Source organism: Crocodylus siamensis, chromosome 11 (genome assembly GCF_052110815.1).
Source record: "Crocodylus siamensis isolate JL-2025a chromosome 11, ASM5211081v1, whole genome shotgun sequence".
NCBI lineage: Eukaryota > Metazoa > Chordata > Crocodylia > Crocodylidae > Crocodylus > Crocodylus siamensis.
The window spans coordinates 7629069-7650977 of record NC_143405.1 but is presented as its reverse complement, the minus strand read 5'-3'; the positions used below and the strand labels follow the sequence as shown (position 1 = coordinate 7650977).

The window sequence follows — 21909 nt, the reverse complement described above, 5'->3', positions numbered from 1 at the left end:
TACAAAGCATTTGTAAAGGGTTAAAATATTTTCAAGTACAAACACTTGCCTCCTAGTCCCCTTGCCAATTTTTCCATATTATTAAACAAAGGCCTAATTGTATAAAAAATGCCTCTCCTGCAACAGCCAGCTGAAAGATAGAGGAAGTGACCGACTATTCAAGATAAACAGTGAAAATCACTACAAAAAACTGATGTTAAAAGCATAAAATTCCAAACAAAGTCTGTTTCAGTTAGTTTCCTTAGACCACATTTGTAAAATACATGCAACTTAAATGACTAATTCACAAAATAGCCAAGAAAAGAAAGATGTGCCTTTTATACCTTTTTGGGCTTTTCCGTGTTGTAATTATAGACAATCTGGCTACAAGTAACCATATCCTCCCCGTACTCTGACTCCGGTTCAGTTTTGGGTCTAAAAAGAAATAAGTTTTTTCAAACCATGTACAAATTACTCACGACTTGCGTAACATGCGACTGGACAGGATAAAAAAAATCTGCTTCCTCAAACAATGTTTTACTACTACGTGATAGAAATGATACAGTGTTTTGGGGAAAATATTTAATATTTCAAAAAGGATAATGTTTCTCTAGTCTGTGCATAACAGAAAGGTGCCCACTTGTAGTGAACCCTTATTATTAAGTTGCAGACTTGACTGACAAGCACCAAGAAGAAACACAATACCCAATAACTTTGATTTAGGCACAAAAACGTCATTAGCCCAACTAATATACGAGCACAAAATCCATTATACAGCACAATAATTATTTGCGTATAACATTTTTTAAATAACACCTCAGGGTACCACAGCACCCTGGCTGAGAATCTCTGGTCTAATGTATGGCCAGACAAATGTCCCTCAAACCACACTTGTGTGTGTCAAACAGTCAATCTGTTAACACTAAACCTTCCAGGAAAACAACAGATACCCGATATCTTGAAATATTTCCCTTCAGAAATGTAAGACACAATGTTATCTTTCCAAGTATATTTCTGGTGATTATATTTTATCATCATTTTGAATGGTAACACACTCAGAAAAAAAACTAAAACTCTTTTTTTAGATACTCTATAAGACGCATGTGAGAACCATCCAAAAGATTTAACATGAGGTCCACCAGTTAATTAGCAGTCATCTAAAATTACAATAAAAGCTGGAGTTATAACATCCTATTTACAATGCTGTCAACTCTCAAAATTTTATCACGTTTCATTTAGCTCCTTGCCATTTTCCCCCCAACAGGTTTTAGAGCATTAGTGACAAGATGAAGAGATCAAATCACCACTTCAATGTTATCTGAGTACTGTAATGGGTTATAAGTCCATACTTTTAAAAACTTGAACTGACCTCCTAGAGCTATTGCGTATATTTTGTATTTCGTTGTTGTAGCTCACATTGTTGATTATAGTTTGAAAAGCCTGGACTGGATCAATCAGTTGACCCCACACTTTAGAACCCAGTTGATCCAAAATCACCATGAAACAGTGCAGCGCTGGCCAGAAGGGATCAGCATTATCATCTGAAATGTAACAGTTTAAGATCAAGAAAAGCTGAGATGCAACCATCTTGGATATTTCTAAAGTCTGCAAAAGATGAAGTGAATTTATTTCTATTTCTCAGCTTTTGTTAAACGTTACAAAAGTAAATTACAAAAATTGTCTAAAAATATTTCAGTCTAAAAATGCCTTTCTGGTTAAACAAGATGAGGGAAGCCTTAAAAACGCTTTCTTTGAAAACACAAACGCTTCTATTTTCTGAGACCTGCCCTAGAGTCCCTCCTACAAAGGGAAATTATTTGGGGAAAAGGGTGTGTAAGTTACATGAATGACAACTTTTAATACTTCCTATCTCCATAAAGGCATATCATGCCTAATTTTTTCTTCATAGTAAGTTTTTTGTGTTTTTTTTATTGCTACTATATTTGGGATTGGGTATATGATATATTATTAGGATTACCTACTGGGTCCTTATATACTCAAGGAATGAGGGCTGGATCTGAAAAAGAGCTGTATTTATTTTGCCTTTTCCTACCCAGGAAAAAGGCGGCTGCACCTGAAGACAACCTTCCTTTTCCTGCAGTTCTCTTTTGGCAGCCACTTTGCTTCTCTGTTGCAACTGCCTTCCCTACCTACTGGTTACTGTCAGTACTACGAAGATACTGCTTCCTACCCTTGGTCTAGAAGAAGTGAATACATACCATTTAACTCCAAACCTTGCTTCATATACAGTAATTGGGTTGGAGTTTAACGTTTATAAAGAAAAAGAGATCTGTTAAAATTGCATGTTGTTTTAAGCACTACCAGGCAGAACACAGGAACCAGCCTAATAGATTTGTTAACTTATTTGTTCAATGCACATTTTCAGACCTGTGCACTTGAAAAATCATCAAGAAAACTAACTAGGATGATTCAGATTCAAAGATCTCTAGAGTACGTTAAGGGGTGGGGAGGTGTGGAATCAGAGTTGGTGCATTAGGGGATGACCTCACACTCAGAGGAGCCAGCACAGATTCTTGTTCTCGACAATCTATTCTAAATTAAAGAAGCTGTCAGGGTTAGAACAACTGATACTCATTTTTAACAAACTCCAGAACAATGTGAAGCCAAAGTGGAAACTTACTCAATTTTAGACCTCAAGAGCCAAATCACATAACAGATGGAAAAAAGGTAGAGATCTTTCCCAAGTGAAAATGATCCAGTAAGAACCACACATCTGCCCTCACCCACACTTAACATAGGCCTCCTCATATTCCCAAAGGGCACCTTTTCTCCAATCTTCAAAGTTCCTCTGAGACTCGCTCTTTTATATTTGCCTCAAAATATATGCAAATATTGTTTTGTATGTCATGGGAGGAACAACATATCAGTCTTAGAAGCTCTCTCTTTGGCATTACACTACTGAAAATTTGTTCAACTAGTAAATTCTTTAGAGAATGATATCGCACCCAGAAGATGACTATCATTCTCTATATTTAATCTTTATTTATCATTGCCTCAGCAGTTACCATCTGTTTGTTTCTCCATGGTGTGAAGTATAGACTGCATGAAATCATTCTGCTTATCGGGGCCCAGCAACAAAGAATCCATCGCTTGTTCTTCCAACACCGTTAGTAGCATACAGATACCTGCAATGAAAGCAACCTGTCTTTATATTTTGGGTCAAATTTGTTTGTTTTAAGTTTGGTCAAACTAAGTATTGCTTTCCAAAACCCACTACAAGGAAACTGCTGGGTGATCAAAATTGAAAGAACTGGAAAGTAATGGTTTTAAACAGACTACTCTGGAGTATCCAGTATAAACAAATTTCAGCTTTATCCATCTGCCATCCAGATGCATCATGTTCACTTCAAGAACTCTGACTCCACTCCCACTGAAGGACTCCAAGCAAAGTCAACTCCAGGTATGTCTATACGTGATACTACGTCACTGTAGCAATGTGCTATGGCAGAGGCAGGCAGTTATTTTGAGTGGAGGGCCGCTTACTGAGTTTTGGCAAGCCATCAAGGGCCACATGACAGGCAGCCAGGGCCAGATAAATATTAATTTTCTAAATTGTTTAGAGGCCCCGCAGGCCGGATAGAATGGCCTGGTGGGCCACATCTGGCCTGCAGGCCGCATTTTGCCTGCCCCTGTGCTATGGTAACATAGCGTCTGCAAGCATCTACACATGACCAGCAGCTACGTCACTGTAGTGATGTGCTCCCCCAGTATGGCTAAAAATAGCCATGTGCTGTGCATATAGCACAGTATGGGCTGCAACTGCGCCATGACTTAGTACTTCCTTTCTAAAGAACTAAATCACAGCACAGTAACAATGTTGTCATAGTGACACTTGTAGATGCGCCCCATGACTTTGACAACCTACTTTTCCAAATCATAATCATGGTGAAAGTGTGGGAATTACCTGAATTAACTCCTACTAACTGTTTAAATGTCTAGATATTATCTAAAATCTCTGGGTTCGATTACTAAAGGTTCAAATCCTGCAAGAACTGGCTATAGACATAATTCAACTGCCTAGTGCTCAAAAACAATACCAGAAAGCCAGTGGAGAAAGACCACCACTTCTGCAAAATTACATAAACAAATTTGGTCAGGTTCAGAAAGCCTGTCTGAAATCTTAGAGGAGATTTAGGGGCAGAAACTTTCTACTAAGAAGCCTTTAAAAAGAAGAAAACTTCCATCCTGGGATAAGGGAGTCCCCCAGATCAAGCAGGAGTAACTTAAACTGGTCAAGAAAGAAGGAAGGTTTTTTTCCTCATTTCCTCTGATCCTATGAGTAAATAAATCAAACAAACAAACTTCTCTCCTACTTGTTTTTACCAGGTGGTCACAAATCTCAGAGGATTCCCTTTCAACTGTTGCACCTAGTTAGACTTGTAAGAAGTAGTATCTTGAAAGACAAGGGATACGTGAACCTGGAGGCCCAGTAAAAAGTAGGGTGAAACAGGGGATTCTTCTCAGAGAAATGAACATGTAGGCCTGTCACTTGGGGGGAAAAAAAAAAAAAAAAAGGAGGTCACCTAGTACAACTCCCTACTCAAAACAGGACCATCTCCAACTAGACCCTCCCAGACAAAGCTTTGCTTAAACCTCCCTTGCTGCAAGTTGAGACTGTGGCTCCTTGTTCTGTCATCTGCCACCACCAAGAACAGCCCAGCTCCATCCTCTTCTGAAACCCCCTTCAGGTAGTTGAAGGCTGCTATTAAATCGCCCCTCCGTCTTGTCTTCTCTAGACTAAATAAGCCCAGTTCCCTCAGCCTGTCGTCATAAGTCATGTGACCCAGCCCCCCCATGGCATAGCTTTTTTCTGAGCAGTAGAACTCACCTAACCAGTAGTTCTTGTAGTTGGCAGAATCATACAAATGGGATGGAAGAAGAATGAGCTTTCCTTTCTCTATCACTGAAGAACAATAAATATCAGGACTATCAAAAAGCCCCAGCTCAATGACTTTAAACAAACAAGTTAACACTTCTTGCAAATCATAGTAATCATCCCTGTCAACCTTCCCCAAATTTCTTGCCGTCAGGATGGCCCACCGACGAATCTACAAATTAAAAAAAAAAAAAAAACAACATTACTAGAAGGAACAAATAGTTATGTCATAGCTGCAGGGTTGACAATCATTTCTGATCTCAGGTTGTAAAATATACTTTGTATTGATGGCAAGTTCTTAAAAAATGAGAATCAAAGCTATTGTCTCAAACTTGCTGTGCTCAAGTAAGTATACATTCCATTGACTTCCTTGGGGATGAGGTAAGAGAGGACATTTTGCTTCCCAACTTGGAAGGGACATATTATCATTAGGCCTGTGCAAAAGCTGCAAGTATTCACTTTGGATTGGCCAATTCAGAAAGACAGCGATTCGATTCGGAAATCCAAATCACTGTCCCAAATCGATTCAGCCGAATCAGATCCGAAGACTTGATGCCGCTTCAGAGATTCGCCCATAAACTAAACAGGCAGCAGTCCTCACCATGCTGGACACAGCTGCCTCCAGCTGGTAAGTCTGTTGTGGTGGGCAGAGAGGGGAGGGAAGGATTGGGACTAGGGCTGGAACAAGCAGCTCACCTGGGGTGGGGGGGTGCAAGACTCAGAGGGGCGCAGAACGCAGGTGCGGCAATGCTTGAAGCAAGGGCTATGCCCTGCTGCCGCTTGCCCAGCCACGGCAGGGGCAGGTGCAATGCAGGCATGGCTCACTCCAGGCAGATTTTGGAAATTTGGTCGCTGAATTGGGCCGAATCAAATCAGCCACCGAAGCTTCACAGCCCTAATTATCATCAGTTGTTCATGACACCAGACCCCATTTGTACGAGGTCCCAAAACCTGCAATCACCAACACTGCGCAAGTCTTTACTCCTGCCATTAATCTACCAGAAAGATCTAGCCCTTCAGTTTCACTGTAGGCTTCACACAAGCAGTTCCATGCAATAGTTTCAATTACCTTGTAGTATCCATATGATGTTAAAGAAGCGAGTGAATTCTGAAGCAATTAAAAACTTGGGTCTTCTTCTGACAATGCGATGCTATTTGACCTACAAACACTGTAATTTTGGTAATACTTGCCATTGTTCAAATCACTCGATATTTTGAACCCCAATACATCTGTGGCCACAAAAGTTAACACTTTTTCATATTTCCTTAAGGGACTGGGTTCAAAAATCAGAAAGGCCTATGCTTTCTACTGCTGTGTAATTTGAACACCGTAAGAATATTACTGAATTTTGATTATTATCTCAATTTTTTCTCATGGCAAATTACAGAAGCAAAGTCAGTTCGGATAGCTTTAATATGATTTTTCAATATTCTGATGTTGTTGTTAGTCCTTTGAATTTGAAGATGACCATGACATCACTTTTTGGTTTGGTTTCTGTGAACACATGAATGGCAGATCAGGCCAATTTGTGCTTTGAACTGTCCCTGGCACACTGAGCAAGAGATGCTGCTTTGGGTTGCTTGATCAACGGTGGACATGCTGCTGTTGTGAGATCTGCACTGTTTGTGCTTCTGCTCTGCGTCAGCAGTTCTTCTCTGCTCAGCTAAATGGTAGCTTGAGTATGGAGAAGGCTTCCCCTGGTGGAACGATTATGAGCAAGATCTTCCCAGGACTTCAGGTCAATGCTGAAATGTTTCAGGGATGACTTGAGGGAGTCTTTGAAGCATTTCCTCTGACCTCCCTGAGAGTGCTTTCCCTTCTTTAGCTCACCATAAAAGATCTTTGGCAGTTGCTCATTTGACATCATGGTGACATGACCTGCCCATCTCAACTGTGAATTCATCAGAGTGCAGATGCTTGGAATGCCTGCCTGAATAAGAACCTCAGTGTCTGGGACCTTGTCTTACCATCTTATCCTCATTAGTTTCATCAGACAGCCCACGTGAAAGTGGTTCAGCTTCAAAGCATGGCATCTGCACCCCTCCCAGATTTTGCATGCATAAGCAGGACTGGCAACACAATGGCTTTGCAGACCTTCAGTTTTATTTGTTGATTATGTGCAGAAGTGTGGGAGCGCAGAAGCATTAATCAGCTGAAAGCCACACTTGCCTTAGCAATTCTTGCATTGGTTTCATCGTTGATATGAACTGCACATGATGGTATACTACCAAGATAGGTGAATTTGTCTATTGTCTGGAGGGTTTGGTCATTTATTGTGATGGTAGGCTCTATGCAAGACTTTCCTGGTGTATCACTTCTGTCTTAGTGTTGATTGCGAGACCAAAGTTGTCACAAGCTGAAGAGAAATGGTCCATACTCCACTGCATATCAGAGTCAGATTTGGCATTCAGGGAACAGTCATCAGAAAACAGAAGATCATGGACACTTCCTGTAACTTTGTCTTCACCTGTAGTCTCCTCAAATTGAAGAGTTTGCCCTCAGTCCGGTAACTGATATCAATCCCAGTGTCACAGTCACAAAAGGCATCTGTAAGCATGGCAGAGAACATCATACTGAAGAGAGTTCGGGCCAACACACAGCCCTGCTTAACTCCGTTGGTGACTGGGAATGGCTCATAACACTCAAGATGGTTCAGGTGACTTTTTTAATGTTCTAACATAATACTAATATGCAACATTTTCCTCCTCTTTTTTTAAGAGAACATCTACTTTTAGTCATGGACAGCATGCCTGGGAACATAAACCTAATGATCCACTTGTTCTACAACCCTACTCCTAATGCTTCCATGGGTTATCTATACAAGAAGTGTTTGAACTTCAGAATAGCAGACTCACTGTTCTTGCCAAAAAGTAAAGTAGACCAGAACAGCATCGAAACCAACAAAAGAGGTGCCCCAACAAAAGCTCAAATGCATTAATAATCTTGTTTTTAAGAATAACAACTCACCACTTCATTGGGGTGTACCAAGAGTAGATAAATCCCCGGATGTTTCTCAAAGACCTGAAAGGAGCTGTTAGCTTGCTCCATTTTACAGAGAGCCTCAACACACAGCTCACCTAAACAAGTAAAGACATGGGGAGGTTAAAGGTAGTTTTGGGTAGTATTATACTGAAGTACAAAAAAAAAAAAAATACAAGCAGAATTATATTAGCACTTAGGAAAAATTACCATTATGTTAATACTGTGACTAACAACTATTTTCACTTCCTGCATTAATGGCAATACTGGATTCTTGCAAGGGTGCACCTTGGGATACTCACCGATGCGCTTATGTAGCAGCAAATATGGATATTTCAGTATTTCTAGAAGAGGTACTCGCAGGTTGTTCTCAAAATCTGGGCCAGTACAACCAGACAGCTGTGTTTCCCCATTCTCGTCTACTATAAACAATTCATCGTCCTCTTCAATTTCTTCCTTCATGGACTTCTCCATGTGGGCAATAAGACGGGAGGTTTCCAACTCCCACAGTGTCTGTTCAGGGGAAAATAATCAGACACCTGTGTACACTGAGATGGAGGATGTTTGACATCACACATGGAGACCAAGAACAGATTTTAAGAACCATTAATTTTGTTCTGAGAAGCTACTTTTCAGGCAGCATGAAAAGAACTAGAGATGGACATGAAACTCAGCACAGATCATGTATAACATTTTCAATTTGGCATTAAGATTAGTCATTAATCAAACTAACTTCAATAGTACTGAAAACACTGCCGTTGCATAAACATTTGTGAATAATGTTAAAAATTACGTAATTTTCAGCAGGTGATTGATAATAATGTTTTTTCATACAACTGTAAAAGGAACTGGTTTATACACAAACTGTGAATATTATGGAGCATGGAACACTAGTTTTAAGGTCCAAATTGTGGTGATATAACGTTTTGTGAACAAAACCAAGTCAGTGGGAGAGAGAAAAGCAACATGTGCCAAATGATGTTTCTACTTGGAAAACACACCGAATTATTAAAATATAGAAATGGAACTTAATTTCAAATTTTCTAACAGGTAACAGTACTATTTTTTACTGTAAGGTAAATTCTATTTTTAAAAACATTGCGATAACTGAAATTAGGCATAATCCATGAAGCTTTAGGTTTAGCTAGCAAATAATATACATAGGATTACAAAAGATTCAAAACTCAAATCGGATTATGAATCTATTTTGGTGTCATAAGAGCAACATCACAAGACTGCATAATCAAGCCTCTTAAACTTAAGCGAAGCAGAAAAGGGTAGAAGAAAGATGGAAGGCTAAAAACAAAAATAGGTTGAACGATGGAGAAAGAGGACCAGAGGGGAAGTTTGAGTTTGTTTGGTTTCTTTTCAGCTTTGACATCACGGAAAGATGAATAGAGATGAATAGAGCCAGTTTCATTCTTCACGTTTGCATTCACCAGATTTCCACTGTTTTTTTTTCACTTGTGTATCTGAATTGATAAAATAGGCAAAACTCTGGGCAACCTCTCTCTTTATATGAAAATAGAATTAATGGTCAGAGAAATACAACTCCTTCACAAAAATTCACTTCTGTCACTCAGGCCTAACCACTTTGAGATTCTCAGCAGTTCAAAAATAACTCAATAAAGGGCATTATTTAATAAAGAAAGGGCAATAGGAGTCACATTTCTTAATTACCTCATGCAAGGAAGGCACTTCATCCCTTGCCTTGTGGTATTCAACCACACACTCCAGGCAGTAACAGAGATCATCGCTGGCCGCTGCAAGATCTTCAGGGGGCAACCGTTTGGAAGCGTAGTTGCTCAGGAAGTCAGTGGTGCAGGAAGCACCGGGCGTACACCAACGACATATGCTCATTCTACAGATACATGTGCAGAAAAGCAAAAAAAGGAGTTAGTAACTTTAAGTCTATGAGTAACAACATCCAATTTCAGTGAGGTGTCTCACCTGCTAAGGGAAGCTACGGATTCCTGTAATCCTCTATTGTAACTGATATGAGTTAAATGCATTATAACCAAGATTGTCAAATACAAGGGCCTGAGTTTACGCATCTAAATCCATATGCAAACCCCTAAAATAAGCATGGTCTCATGCCTCTAGCTTTTGAACACTTGCAACTCCCACTGACATATGCAAGAGAATGAAAAGCTTAAATATTAAAAGGGAAATTACCTACTAAGAAAATGATCTAAGTATTATAATTCTTGCATATAGTTAACAATGGCATGAAAATTCACATTGCATGAAACAAAAAGCTCCCAAACTGTGAGCCATAACAGGCTTATGAACTCTCAATGTATACACAATGCAAGTATACGTAATATCAGAATAGCCTGCAAAAACTTATTCTCTCTCACCTCCCTAATGTTTTCAAAGCTAACGCAGCTCCATTGTTTAAAAATGAAAAGGATTTCAAAGGTATAAAGAGAAAATAATTTGTATCAACTAATGACCATCAAGATTAAATAAGCAAATATCATAAGCCACCATCACAAATACCTACCACTACTCCCAGTTTCCCATCTAACAGCAAAACAATGTAAACCAAATGCTACCATTCTGAAAAAACTAACAGGGGAAGACGATTTAGAATAGATATGTATACAACTTGCAAGTTCGTCTCTATTTGTGTAATTGCATTTGTTCAACATAAAAGACAGTATTAGTATCAGCTTTTATTAGTGTTAAACAGACATGCTATACCAATTTTGAAGCTTCCGGTACCTTAATCATTCTGTCTGCTTACCAGTTAAGACAGTGATCTAATTTATTAGCATCACTTTCCAAAAGGTACCTGCTTATTGAGAAAGGGCATGTGTTTCTAGGGGTGGGGGGAACTTACAGCTGTTTAAGCAATGAAGAACTGATGCTTCAAGAGAGTTCATCATTTGACTGAAAACATCCTTGATCTGAAGCAGTATTATACCACTTCACAAATCTGTAGAAGTGTAAACATATGCATGGAGTAGAAGGTAAATAATTTAGGTCTTGAGAAAATACCAAGTATGTTACTGCCTATAATTGGTCTTAGTTATGATTAATCTCTAATAATTAAAACTTACAAGCCTGTTGTAAAACCAAGCGAGGAACAATTTGATGCCATACGATGATCGCTGGCACACAGAAAGAAGCTGCTGGTGAACAGGCACTAAATGGTTTAAATAGTAGTGGCTGTGAAAGATTCCAGCAAATCCTAGAAAAATCAACAAGGATGCTATGAAAGTTTTTTAATAGACTAATATATGGCAAAGTTTTTAACCAACTGACATCAAAGTACCTATTCCATTACTTGAATAAAACCAAGATTCTCCCAAATTGGCAATCTTTGTCAGCATTCCTACATATTTTTTACAAAGTGACAATGTTTCTAAAAAATTCAGAGGCCAGATGCTGACATTATCTACCTCACCAACTATTCCAATGTATCATTTGGTTAACACCTATTATTAAATATACATCTATAGACTATTGCTGAGTCAGCATACAACCCTTCCATCACAATACACACAAGCTATATTTATCAATGAGCAGACCTTTCTTATCAGTTTTACTTCACTTTGAAAGAGACCAGTTCTGCTATAATGTCTGCTTGCCTATCTATTGTAGTGCAATATAGAAGTTAAATTGTCAATTGAAGGCTCTTACAGTTTCCAGGAACCCCCAAGGTCCTTGCACAGGTTTGTAAGCTATGGGTGATGGGCCATTATTTGTCCATAAGGAACTTGTCTGGGGTGTGAAGAAATATAGCGACTGGACACAGGGGAGATGTACATCACATTCATGTAAATTTAAAACTACAAAATCTTTCCCAATATTTTTATTACAACTAATTACAATAGATGCTACACAGACCTTACTGTATATATAAATGGAAAGAAAAGGTAGGATACAAAAATTCCTCTAAAATCTGTATATCACAGCTAAAAAATTTGGGGATATCTGTATTAGTTTTCCTAAATTAAGGTGCAGGTATGCCACCCTTGTTTACATCTGGAAACACCTCACCTGTCAAATAGTCTACTGACATTCATGACAGTATTTCAAAGTGGCTGGATAGGCTGAGTACCAGCCTTGCACAATTTGGCTTCATCCCTGGTTTGCTGCATGCAGTACTATTAAGCTTAAAGAAACAGCACAGTGAGTATGTATAGAGAGCCTTCAGTCACTGTCAGCCAGCTGATCAGACTGACTGACAGAGAAGAACCACACGGGCTCCATGTCCAAAGCATGATAGGAGTTATACATGTAAAGCCTTCATAATATTTTGAATAACTATAGAAACCAATCAGATTCTAATGACTACATAAAAACAATCACAAGTTACCAGAGAGATAACCATGCAGCTGTACCCTAGTTCATTATTTTGGTATACATACCAATTAGTTATCCTCTCACTGTTAAGCCTCCCTATCTTCCTGGAAAAAAAATATCACTTATGACATTCCACATGATCTGCAAGGGCCTTGAAACTCCCTGTTCGTTATATTTTTGGCAGTCCAACTAAGGCTGGTACTATCTTATCTTCAATATTTATCTCCTTCTAGGAAGGGCAAGATGAAAGAAGGGTTTTGCTAAAACCTTAGCAAGACAGTCAGGAGCATGGGACCTCTAGTCCAGTGGTTCTCAACCCTTTTTGTACCATTTGTCAACACTGATGGCCAGTCCCAACCCAGTACCTCTCACTCCCAATCCGCTGCCCCTACCCCTCCCAGGCACCAGGCCCCCAGTGTGTGGGGCAGGGGGTGAGTGTGGGGGACATGGGGGGGGGGGGACTGGGAGGCCCCAGGCAGCCCCTTGCAGGCTGGAACTCTGGCAGCCCACAATGGAAAAGCCATGGTTTCCCACATTTTTCTCCTTTAAAGGGGAATCCATTTTTAAAGTTTGTTGATCCAGTTTTAAAGTCTGTTCGTAACCTACTTAATCTATCCAAATTATTGAGTGAACACAGATGAGAGACTGCAGCAGATGGTACTATTTGGAAGCATGGTCTGCTGCTAAAATTGTCCCACCTTCTCCCTTGTGCTAGGCTGCTCCCATCTTTGTGGACATTTCTGGGTAATCGACAGCTGTGTATCTACCTCCAAGATAAAGTGAGCAGACCAAGGACCCCAAATAATGGCCCCCACAGGGAAGTATTCTTGCCCCAACTCTCAATATTTATATAAGCGATATGCCCACTACCTCTTCAAGCAAATGGGTATATGCCAATGACTGGGCACTAACTACACAGGCACAGACCTTCAAAGAGACTGAAGACACACTAATATTAAACCTCTCAATAATGGCAGAATGTTTCTGCAAGTGGAAGCTATAACCAAATACAACTAAGTCTCTCATTTCAGCATTTCACCTCAACAACCACAAAGCACAAGCTCATCTCAATGTCACGTTTTGCAGAGAAAAGTTACATAACACTCATCCACGCCTTAACCTTTGATAACCATCTTCAAAAAACAGGTGCGAAGATCGAGACCGATAAACGTAGTGCAAAAATTTGTCGGAATGGGCTGCAGAAGTACTTTGCACCCATGCAATAGCACCAGTCTTTTCGACAGCCAATTTGTGTGAACCTGTCTAGGCTGCTAGCTCTCTTACCAAATGTGTGGATGTCCAATTAAAGTTTGCAATGTGTGCTGCCACCGGAACCCTGAAATCTATACCAATTCAATGATTACCCATGCTAGCCAATACTGCTCCTCCAGACACTTGCTGCAACAAAGGTACATACAAAGAGGTTGCCCATGCGAATGACAACCCAGACCTCCCCAACCATAGAGATTTAAAAAACCTCCCAGCTTACCGCTTGGTCTCCTAGAAATCTCTGCAGACAGGTGTACAAGCCTTTGTAGGACACAATAGTGCAGAAGCTTGGAGGAAAGCATGGAATGAAACCACCACTTAGAATAAACATCTAATTTCCAACCCAACATTAAAGCCTCCTGGTTTTGACCTGCGAAAAACATGGAAGACTCTAAATCGGATGTCAACCGAGTATGGCTGCTGCAGTCACCTGATGCACGGATGGTGTACTATGCGTGCTGCAGACTGTGACTGCGGCAATCCTGATCAAACCATGGACATAACAGTCTGCCCTCTATACAAATTTGATAGAGACATTGCAGAGAAACACACCCTTTCCTCAAGAGCTTTAGACTGGTTATCTAACCTTAAACTGGACTTGTAATTGTTGCTCCAAGGCAACCATATGAAAGAAGAATGAGAGACTATGGTCCTATAAATATATACGTTAGGAATCTAATTATCTTAAATAAATTTAGAAGATTATATGACACTTTTCACTTAATAATGGTCATAACAGTAACCAAATTATGCCTGAAACTAATTCAAGGCCAATCTACGCTATAAGGCAAAAACTGGAAATCCCTTTACAGCTTGTTTTGACTTTGCAACTTTAACAAGACTTGGTATCTCCATTAACTGAATGCACACCGAGGCAAAATCACTGATATTTTAACCACAAAGATACACAGCCCAGAGGTGTGACCAGGCTAGAAAAACAGTGCTCCTTGATGCTGTCTTTTGTTGAAACTTCCTGTTTTGACTAGAGGTAACAGTGAAGCCCAGCATGGCCAACAAGGCCATCAGGAAAATACAAGGTCTGAGGTAGAACAAGAGCCTTCAGGACAATCACCCAGATACGAGAGGAAACAAGGAGAGTTTCATGTCTCAAAAACTAGTTTGAAAAACAATGGGCAACTGGGGTTAAACAACAAGCCTCAGCCCTAAGTACAGTCAGAGCAGAACAGCAGCAGAGACGAACACAAGCCAACTACAGGTACTCCTCACTTAACGTTGCCCTGGTTAATGTTGTTTCATTATTACATCACTGATTTATTAGAGAACATACCCATTTCAAGTTGCGCAATGTTCGGTTATAATGTTGTTTGGCCACCACTTGCTAGTAAGCAACTACAGTGATGTCACTGGATTCGCTTAACATTGTTTTGCTTAAAGTCGCATTTTTCAAGAATGTAACTACAGCATTAAGCGAGGAGCATCTATACCTCTCTCTACTCATAAGGAGAGGCTTAATCCTTGGTCTTGTTCACTGCACATCTGAGTCTCACAGGCACATCACAGAATGTGGCACTTGTCATCTAGCGTCCCAAATACTCCCGGAAGTACTAGGTGCGTCAAACAAGCCAGGAACTATGCTCCAAAATAAACTCACAGGAAAAGTATGAAGGCCAGAGATGTGTGAACACCGATTGAAGCCTGTTAGTGCCAGAACAAGCAGACGCTCTGGGACCACACAACCCTAGGAAAAGACAAAACACCTCCAGAGGACAACACAGGGCAGAGAAATTCAAAACTACTGGACGGTATAAAACCTGGTCTGCAGGCAGACAGCAGCTTTATGGCTCGTGACATCCCTACACTTAGTGCCAACTGCAGGTAATAACTGCCCCCTTCTTGAACTCTCCTGCCCCACCTTTAACTAGCTGGCCTAGTCTACTGCTCTCTGCCTCTCAAAACCTCCCGTTTACTCCTCTCCCTGGCCCACAGCCTTCCTCCATCCCCCCAGGTGCACAGCAGGGCTCTTCCCTTTGAGGATCAGCCTGCTGCCAGGCCTCTCATCTTCCCTCTGGCACTCAGCCTGCCTCCGCTTTCCCCTCAGGCCCAGGACTGCTGGGCACCCCCACAAGCCTCCAGTAAGCGAGATACTAAAGGAGCCCTGCCTCCACACATCCCCAGGCAGAGAGTGGCTGGTCCTGAACCGCCCTGCGTGCACAGCCTTGGCACACTTGCCCCAGCCTGGGCTTTCCTCGTGAATTGCAGAAAAGTGAACGGTAAGGAAATTAAATTGCAAGAAATTTTGCAGGAAAATTAAACTGAAAACTTGTGAGAAATTTAAATTGCAAGACAAGGTGGAGGGGAAGCGTGCAGTGGCGCGGGTGGGTAATTCACTTGCAATTCGCTCTCATTAAAGCACAGTGTCCTGCCAGGAGCACGTCGCTGGAGCTGAAGGAGCCGGTGCGGGCGGGGCCCGCGGAGCTGCCCCGCGCGGGATTCAAACCGCAGCAGCGACGGCCCGAGACGACCCCTATCCATCCCATCCCCACGGGAGGCGGAGCAGGGCCGGGCTGCGTGTCCGCCCCACCCCCGGGAGTGCGGCCGGGTGGTGGGGCGAGCTCACCTCCTCCCGCCGTGGCGCTACCCCGCCGCCATGGCCCGGCCGCCACCGCCGCCTCAGTTCCCCTCACGCCACCCGCGCTGCCCTCTCTCCGCCCTCACTTCCGGCCCCGCCGGGCGCCCGCGGGCGGAAGTGAGTTTGTTGTCCTCACGGACGCCCTGCCCCCTGCAGGAAGATGTCACGTGGCGCTGACGTTACGCAGAGCGGAGGTTGAAGCAGAGCGAGCGCAACCTCTTCTTAAAGGGCCAGTCGCATGCTGGGGATCGGGGCTGGACTGTAACTGCATTAGGTTTATGTTTCGCGAGTGCTTCCTCCTCCCCCTAGAAAAGAGGAGTCTGTAGGCAACCCCTCCTTCGGGGATATGGGGGCTTGTCCCCATTGTAAGGATGGGGAAACTGAGGCCCAGCCAAGGAGGCAACTGGCTCAGGCTCACGCCAATAGCAGCAGGATGGCCAGGGGCTAGACTGCTGGAAAGCCCCCAAAACGCCCAGATTGAAAGGCTGGGCCTCAAAAGAATGAGATTTTCCCGAGAAAAATATAATTTTTCCCCTGCCTGCCACAGGGGATCGTCAGGCCTCTCTCCCTGCCTGCCTGTGACCACTCGGGGGCCTCGGCACCTCTGCCCAGGCCTTGGCAACGAACCTCGCCAGGCCCAGGGTACCTCTGCAGGCAGCAGGGGTGCCGTGGGTGTTCATTGGCAGACCCAGAGTAAACGCCTGCTGTTCAACCGCCTTCTCGCAGCTGTCTCCGCTGTCCCCAGAGGGCATCCCTATCCACATGGCAGGCACAGAAAAGCAAGGCAGCTTGCTCCAGGGTGGAGCTCTGAACCAGAGGTGGCAGAAAAGCTGTTTCTGCCCCCTGGGCACAGGCCACCAGCAGCATGAGGAGGGCTTCATTACATTTAACAGTTTTCCCTGTTACTATTAGCCTCTTTCCGTAGCTCTTATTTGTACACTTAGACCCCACTAGGAAAGACCAAAAGGAGAACAACCCCAGCCTACATCCTCATCTCTCCTGTGGAAAGACCTGTGGCTTCCGCAAACAGATTTGTAGCTCAAGGATTGGACTTTTCAGTCATCCCAAGACCCACCAACGAGCCGTGGCAGAGATCATCCCGGAATGCAGGGACTGGCATTGACCATGCTAACGCTTCTCCGACCTGAAAGGGTCTCAACAGGCTGCAAACACCTCACTTGTAACCTCTCTCTCTCTCAGCCTTTGCCATTTCTGCACATACCAGGCTTTTCGTTGCAACACCATTCAGCTCTTCCCTGTTCCAGGAGAACATATTCAACTACCCATTTATTAGAAATGCCTGAGTTTTACAGGACACAATTATGCCTTCTTACTGCTGATTGAGCCATTGTGGTCTCATGCATAATACAGCAAGCTAGACAGGTCCTTGCTATTATTGACTCTCTCATAATTCAGGTTTTACTACTGTTTCAGTATTGGTCTGTCCTTTTTTTCTTCATTTTTTCTTTTCTACCACCCATTTCTTTTAAGGCCCATTTATAGGGAGATGGGAAGTAGTTCATAATTCCATATTTCTCCATGTCCCCTGATCAGCTACCGGAGAGGGGTGTTGTATTGTGGGATGCTCTCCAACCCCTCTCTTACCACCACTAGGCAGGCAAGCAGCCTGTCTTTCAGCCCCTGTTAAAGGGCGTAACTGGCAGAGCTGCCCTAAACAGCTCCCTATACTGAAGACTCTGGATATTGGCTCTAGTTGATTAGTTCTTGTCTTACTTGAGCTTCATGTTTATTCAAATACTGTGTTACAAGTTTGTTCTCTGTTCTGCTTTACACTGGAACAGAGAACAAACAATTTAAGTGATATTTATTTTACTAAACCTGAGTTTGTTTCAGAAGATGACTGTTTTAAATTTATGTGTATGCCTTCATTAAGAGCCATAGGTGAGAACCACAGACGTTAATTTAAAAGGAAGCAAGGAGGGCTCCTAAGGAAATTAGCTAACACTCAGTGGTTCTGGTCCAGTGGTTCATTGAAAGAAATGTGACACTATATACGTAAGTGTAAGTAATAAAAGCTAAAAATCAGGAAAATACCAGTTAAACTACAAGCATGCTAAATTAAATTAAAGATCAAGCAGCACAATAGTCAAATTAAGGTCAGATTAAAATCAATAACCAAAAACAAACTAACAGTGAATGAAAATCTATCAGTTACGTTCTTATGGAACCTAAAACAGGCTATCTAAATGAGACTACTAATTTAATGATAAATCCCAGTGAGGATATTATCTATAACAGTACAACCATCTTAGCTAGTTGACCGTGTGACTATTTAGCTAAATTATCCTGTTATCTTTCAATTACTTTTTTCAGTTAAATCTAAGATCATCTTTAGATTGCACAGTTATGTATGCTCACCGAATGGCTTCCTTACCTCCCAGTTTTAACACGGTGATATGCAGGCATTATCACTGACAGCTTCTAGGTGCTTTCATAAAAAAACATATGAGCAGACTGATGCAACGATTTAAACAAGACCAAATTTTACGGTTGGTTCAATCTGGCAATCAAGCTTTAATTTTCTCTACAAGCACTCACACACACTCTGTACAGTTACACCTTAAAATAATAAAGCACAGCTGTCTTCCTGTTAATCAATACAAAAATAAAAGATATGCAAAATACTTCAGATGCAAAATTGAACTCATCATCTTGTAGTTCTCAAGCTCAAGTGGGATTAGACACGTAACTATGATCCAGAGACCTGGACGTGATGGAGCCAGCATAAGTACCTCATGTTCATACTCTCTATTAGCTTCCCAGGCTCTTCCTGGCAAGTAGGGAAGTCAGTCCTGTTCCACATCTCAGTGATTACAAAGAAGCACACACTCTGCATCTTTGAAACAACTCAACTTTGGCTGGTGGGTAGTTTGGAAAGTTTCCATTTAAGCAACATTTTCCTTTAAATGCCTATTGCTATAATCATAGTGGCACAACCCTCAAGATGCATCAAAGGAAGAGTGGGAAAGAACAATAAGTGCAGGGGAATTTTATCCCAGCCTATGCCTCTGAAATCAGTTGCCAGATTACATGACTTGGCATAAAAATAATTATTCAGTACCCTTCATTCACCTGCATTCTCACACTTCTAACAGTTCTGAAAATGTTTACTGTCTGACCAGTTCCTTGCCCAAGAAATATTAAGGAACCGACTAACTGGACAAAAAATCATGACCTTTTATTTGCAACTGTTCTTGGTTTATGCTCCATGTCAAAGGAGAAAGTTTTCTTTGTAACTCCAATACAAATTCCATTTAAAATAGAGACAATTAAAAGTTTATATTAAGTCTGGGTTTAGATTTTTTTCCCTCTTTTTCTATATTGCCTACAAGAAGCAATCAGTTACAGAAAATATTTTAATTATACAAGATAAACAGTTATGTATCCTTAAACCCAATAAACCACCAGAGGATCCACAGAGCTGCCAACTCACCTTACTACTTCATGTTACATACAAATTCATGGGGTGCCTAATCCTTAATAGAATCACTGACCCCTGCCCCCCGACCCTCAAAAGAACAAACAGGGTTTTGAGAAAAGCGGTGTACTGCTGACCAAATGACATTACTTACATCTGACAAGAAAAATGGATTTGAAATGAGGCAGAAAACAGGCGCAATCTTTATCAACCTATCACTTACAACACCGTATGACCTCAAATATAAACGGTACTCCATGATACCTGACCACGAGCTGCATGCTTCCATCATGAACATGATCTCTAGCAGAGCATTCAAACTCATTAACAGCCAAGGAGAAAAAAAGCAGAGTACAGATTTGAAGAACGGAATCCCCCAGGGGTTAGTGCTCAGACTTCCTGCATATACCACTTAAATGACACATGCATGCTGATGATGTAGCCATAGAAGCCCAAGGAACACACATGACAGAACTGGAAAAGACACTGAGCACTGACATGTGCTGGGTTTTTGCTTGTAGCCATGTTGGTCTAAGGACATAGGCAGGCAAAGCTCTTTGGGTAGATGTGATATCTTTTATTAAACCGAGTAGCTGGGAAAAAAGTTCTTTGCAAGCTTTTGGGTGCAATCACCCTTCTTCAGGCATAGGACGTCTCTGCTGTTCTGAGACTCCAAGGAATGAAAGAAGCTAAAAGTGTAATAGGATGTCAGTGAGAATGTAAATGAGCAGAAATTAGGAAAACAAAAAGGTAGAGCAGGGAAGGGAGGGGAGGAAGAGTCAAAAGTCAGTAAGGGAGACTCTATACCAACACCAAACAAGTCTCGCATGGGGCACCACCTTGACAGAGAAGCATGGGTCAAGCTGAACAGCGTAAGATCTGGATACAGATGCTTCAAAACAACACTTCTCATGGTGAACATCTTGGACAGTGTGGCGAAATGCCAGGCTAGCGGTTCCGGCACCGCTTAGGGGAGCCGCGGGCTTTGCGGAGTTGCACAAGCGCGCGGCTTGTGGGGCGGAATTGAGGCAGCTTTTTAGGTGCCCTCGAGGTTCACCGAGTTGGCACAAGCAGACGACTTAGAGTAAGTAGTTAGTGTCTCTTAATCTATAGGGTGTCCGTTGGTTCACGAGGTTCCAGAGCCAGCCCTCGCGTTCCAACAGTGGAGCTAGTGCAAAGCTGGGTGCGGCTGCCGGCTCCGTAGTCCCAGAACTGGTCAACGGCTCATTGAGATGGAATGTTAGTAATAAAAGTTATTACAGAGTAGATATAGAGTAAAATAAAAAGATTTATTCACTCACCTGGCCTCACCCTCTTACGAGTAAGAGGGGAGGCCGGTTGGAACGAAACTGCAGTAAATACAAGTATAGCGAGCGTAAGTATGCTGTCTAAGCTACGATGAGAGGCAGTCCGATGTTTCTTCAGTTACAGTATGCGGGATACTAAAGGGGTCTGTTGGTTCATGGGGTTCCAGAGCCAGCAGCTGCCGGCTCCGTAGTCCCAGAACTGGTCAACGGCTCATGAATGGGAAATACAATGCAATACTGTAACTCGGTGATTCGTTGTCAGTTGTTGGATTTCCGAGGCCTTTGTCTTCGCTGGGGTACACCCGGGCGGGGAGGCTGAGAACTGGTCTGTGGGGTGATCGGGCCCACAGAGTTTTCCAGTTGTCGTCTCTGCTGCTTCCTGCTTTTTTGCCTCTTTTATAGATGTTCGTTGGACTGCCTCTATGACACTAACTATAATATAGGCTAAATATACAGAGATAGGCTAATTTTCTTTTACATAATAATTGCTAGGCAGATTTTCTTCATAAGTTTCATTTCTGCAGAAATGACACTTCTAGATAAGAAATGAAATCTACAGAATGCGCATGTGTAGCTTAATGCCAGCCGAGAAAAGTACAAAGCGTTCATTTTGATTAACAGTCAAGACTTCAAGGTTACATAAATGTGAGAGTGCCACGCGGTAGTTATACAGAAAAGGGAAAATAATATAAAATATATGCTAAATAATATATAATAGCTACATGCCCCCGTGCCGTGGGGCAGTGAAACATTTATGTGGTGGTCTCATTTAAAAACGGGTTGATAGTGAATAGTTCCTTTTCTTTGTTAGGTCCATTAGAAAGTTTGGTACAAAGGCACTTACAGAGTTTATACGATTTTGGATACACTTCATAACACAAGAACAAACACAAAAGAAAATAATAATAGGTACAAATACTAAGAGGAGTGCTGAAAGTAGGTTAGATAGCCAAGATGAAATATTAAAACCCAGCACATTAAAGACGTGAGAAAGTAGACTGTTGCCAACGCCAGCGATGCCGTTGACATGGGTAACTATTTTGCGAATACTATTAACTTGTTGGTTAAGTGGAATGGAAACATTTGGAATTGCAGTGCAACATAGGTCATTAGATAGGTTGAGGTACTGACATA

At 41.9% G+C, this 21909-nt stretch overlaps 1 protein-coding gene across 3 annotated transcripts in view; it reads right to left on the bottom strand.

Annotated features, from left to right (window-relative positions):
- SETX (senataxin) overlaps window positions 1-16151 on the bottom strand; it is a 41209-nt gene extending 25058 nt beyond the window's left edge. For all 3 annotated transcript variants that reach the window (XM_090021763.1, XM_090021764.1, XM_090021765.1), the window contains exons 1-8: window positions 16018-16151; window positions 9537-9717; window positions 8159-8369; window positions 7845-7954; window positions 4829-5048; window positions 3006-3125; window positions 1349-1520; window positions 324-414 (exon numbers count right to left, since the gene is read on the bottom strand). In XM_090021763.1, the coding sequence (XP_089877889.1) occupies window positions 324-414; window positions 1349-1520; window positions 3006-3125; window positions 4829-5048; window positions 7845-7954; window positions 8159-8369; window positions 9537-9716 (1104 nt within the window). In that variant the 5' untranslated portion in view covers window position 9717; window positions 16018-16151. The remainder of the gene's footprint in view (window positions 1-323; window positions 415-1348; window positions 1521-3005; window positions 3126-4828; window positions 5049-7844; window positions 7955-8158; window positions 8370-9536; window positions 9718-16017) is intronic.
- Window positions 16152-21909: the final 5758 nt, after the last annotated feature.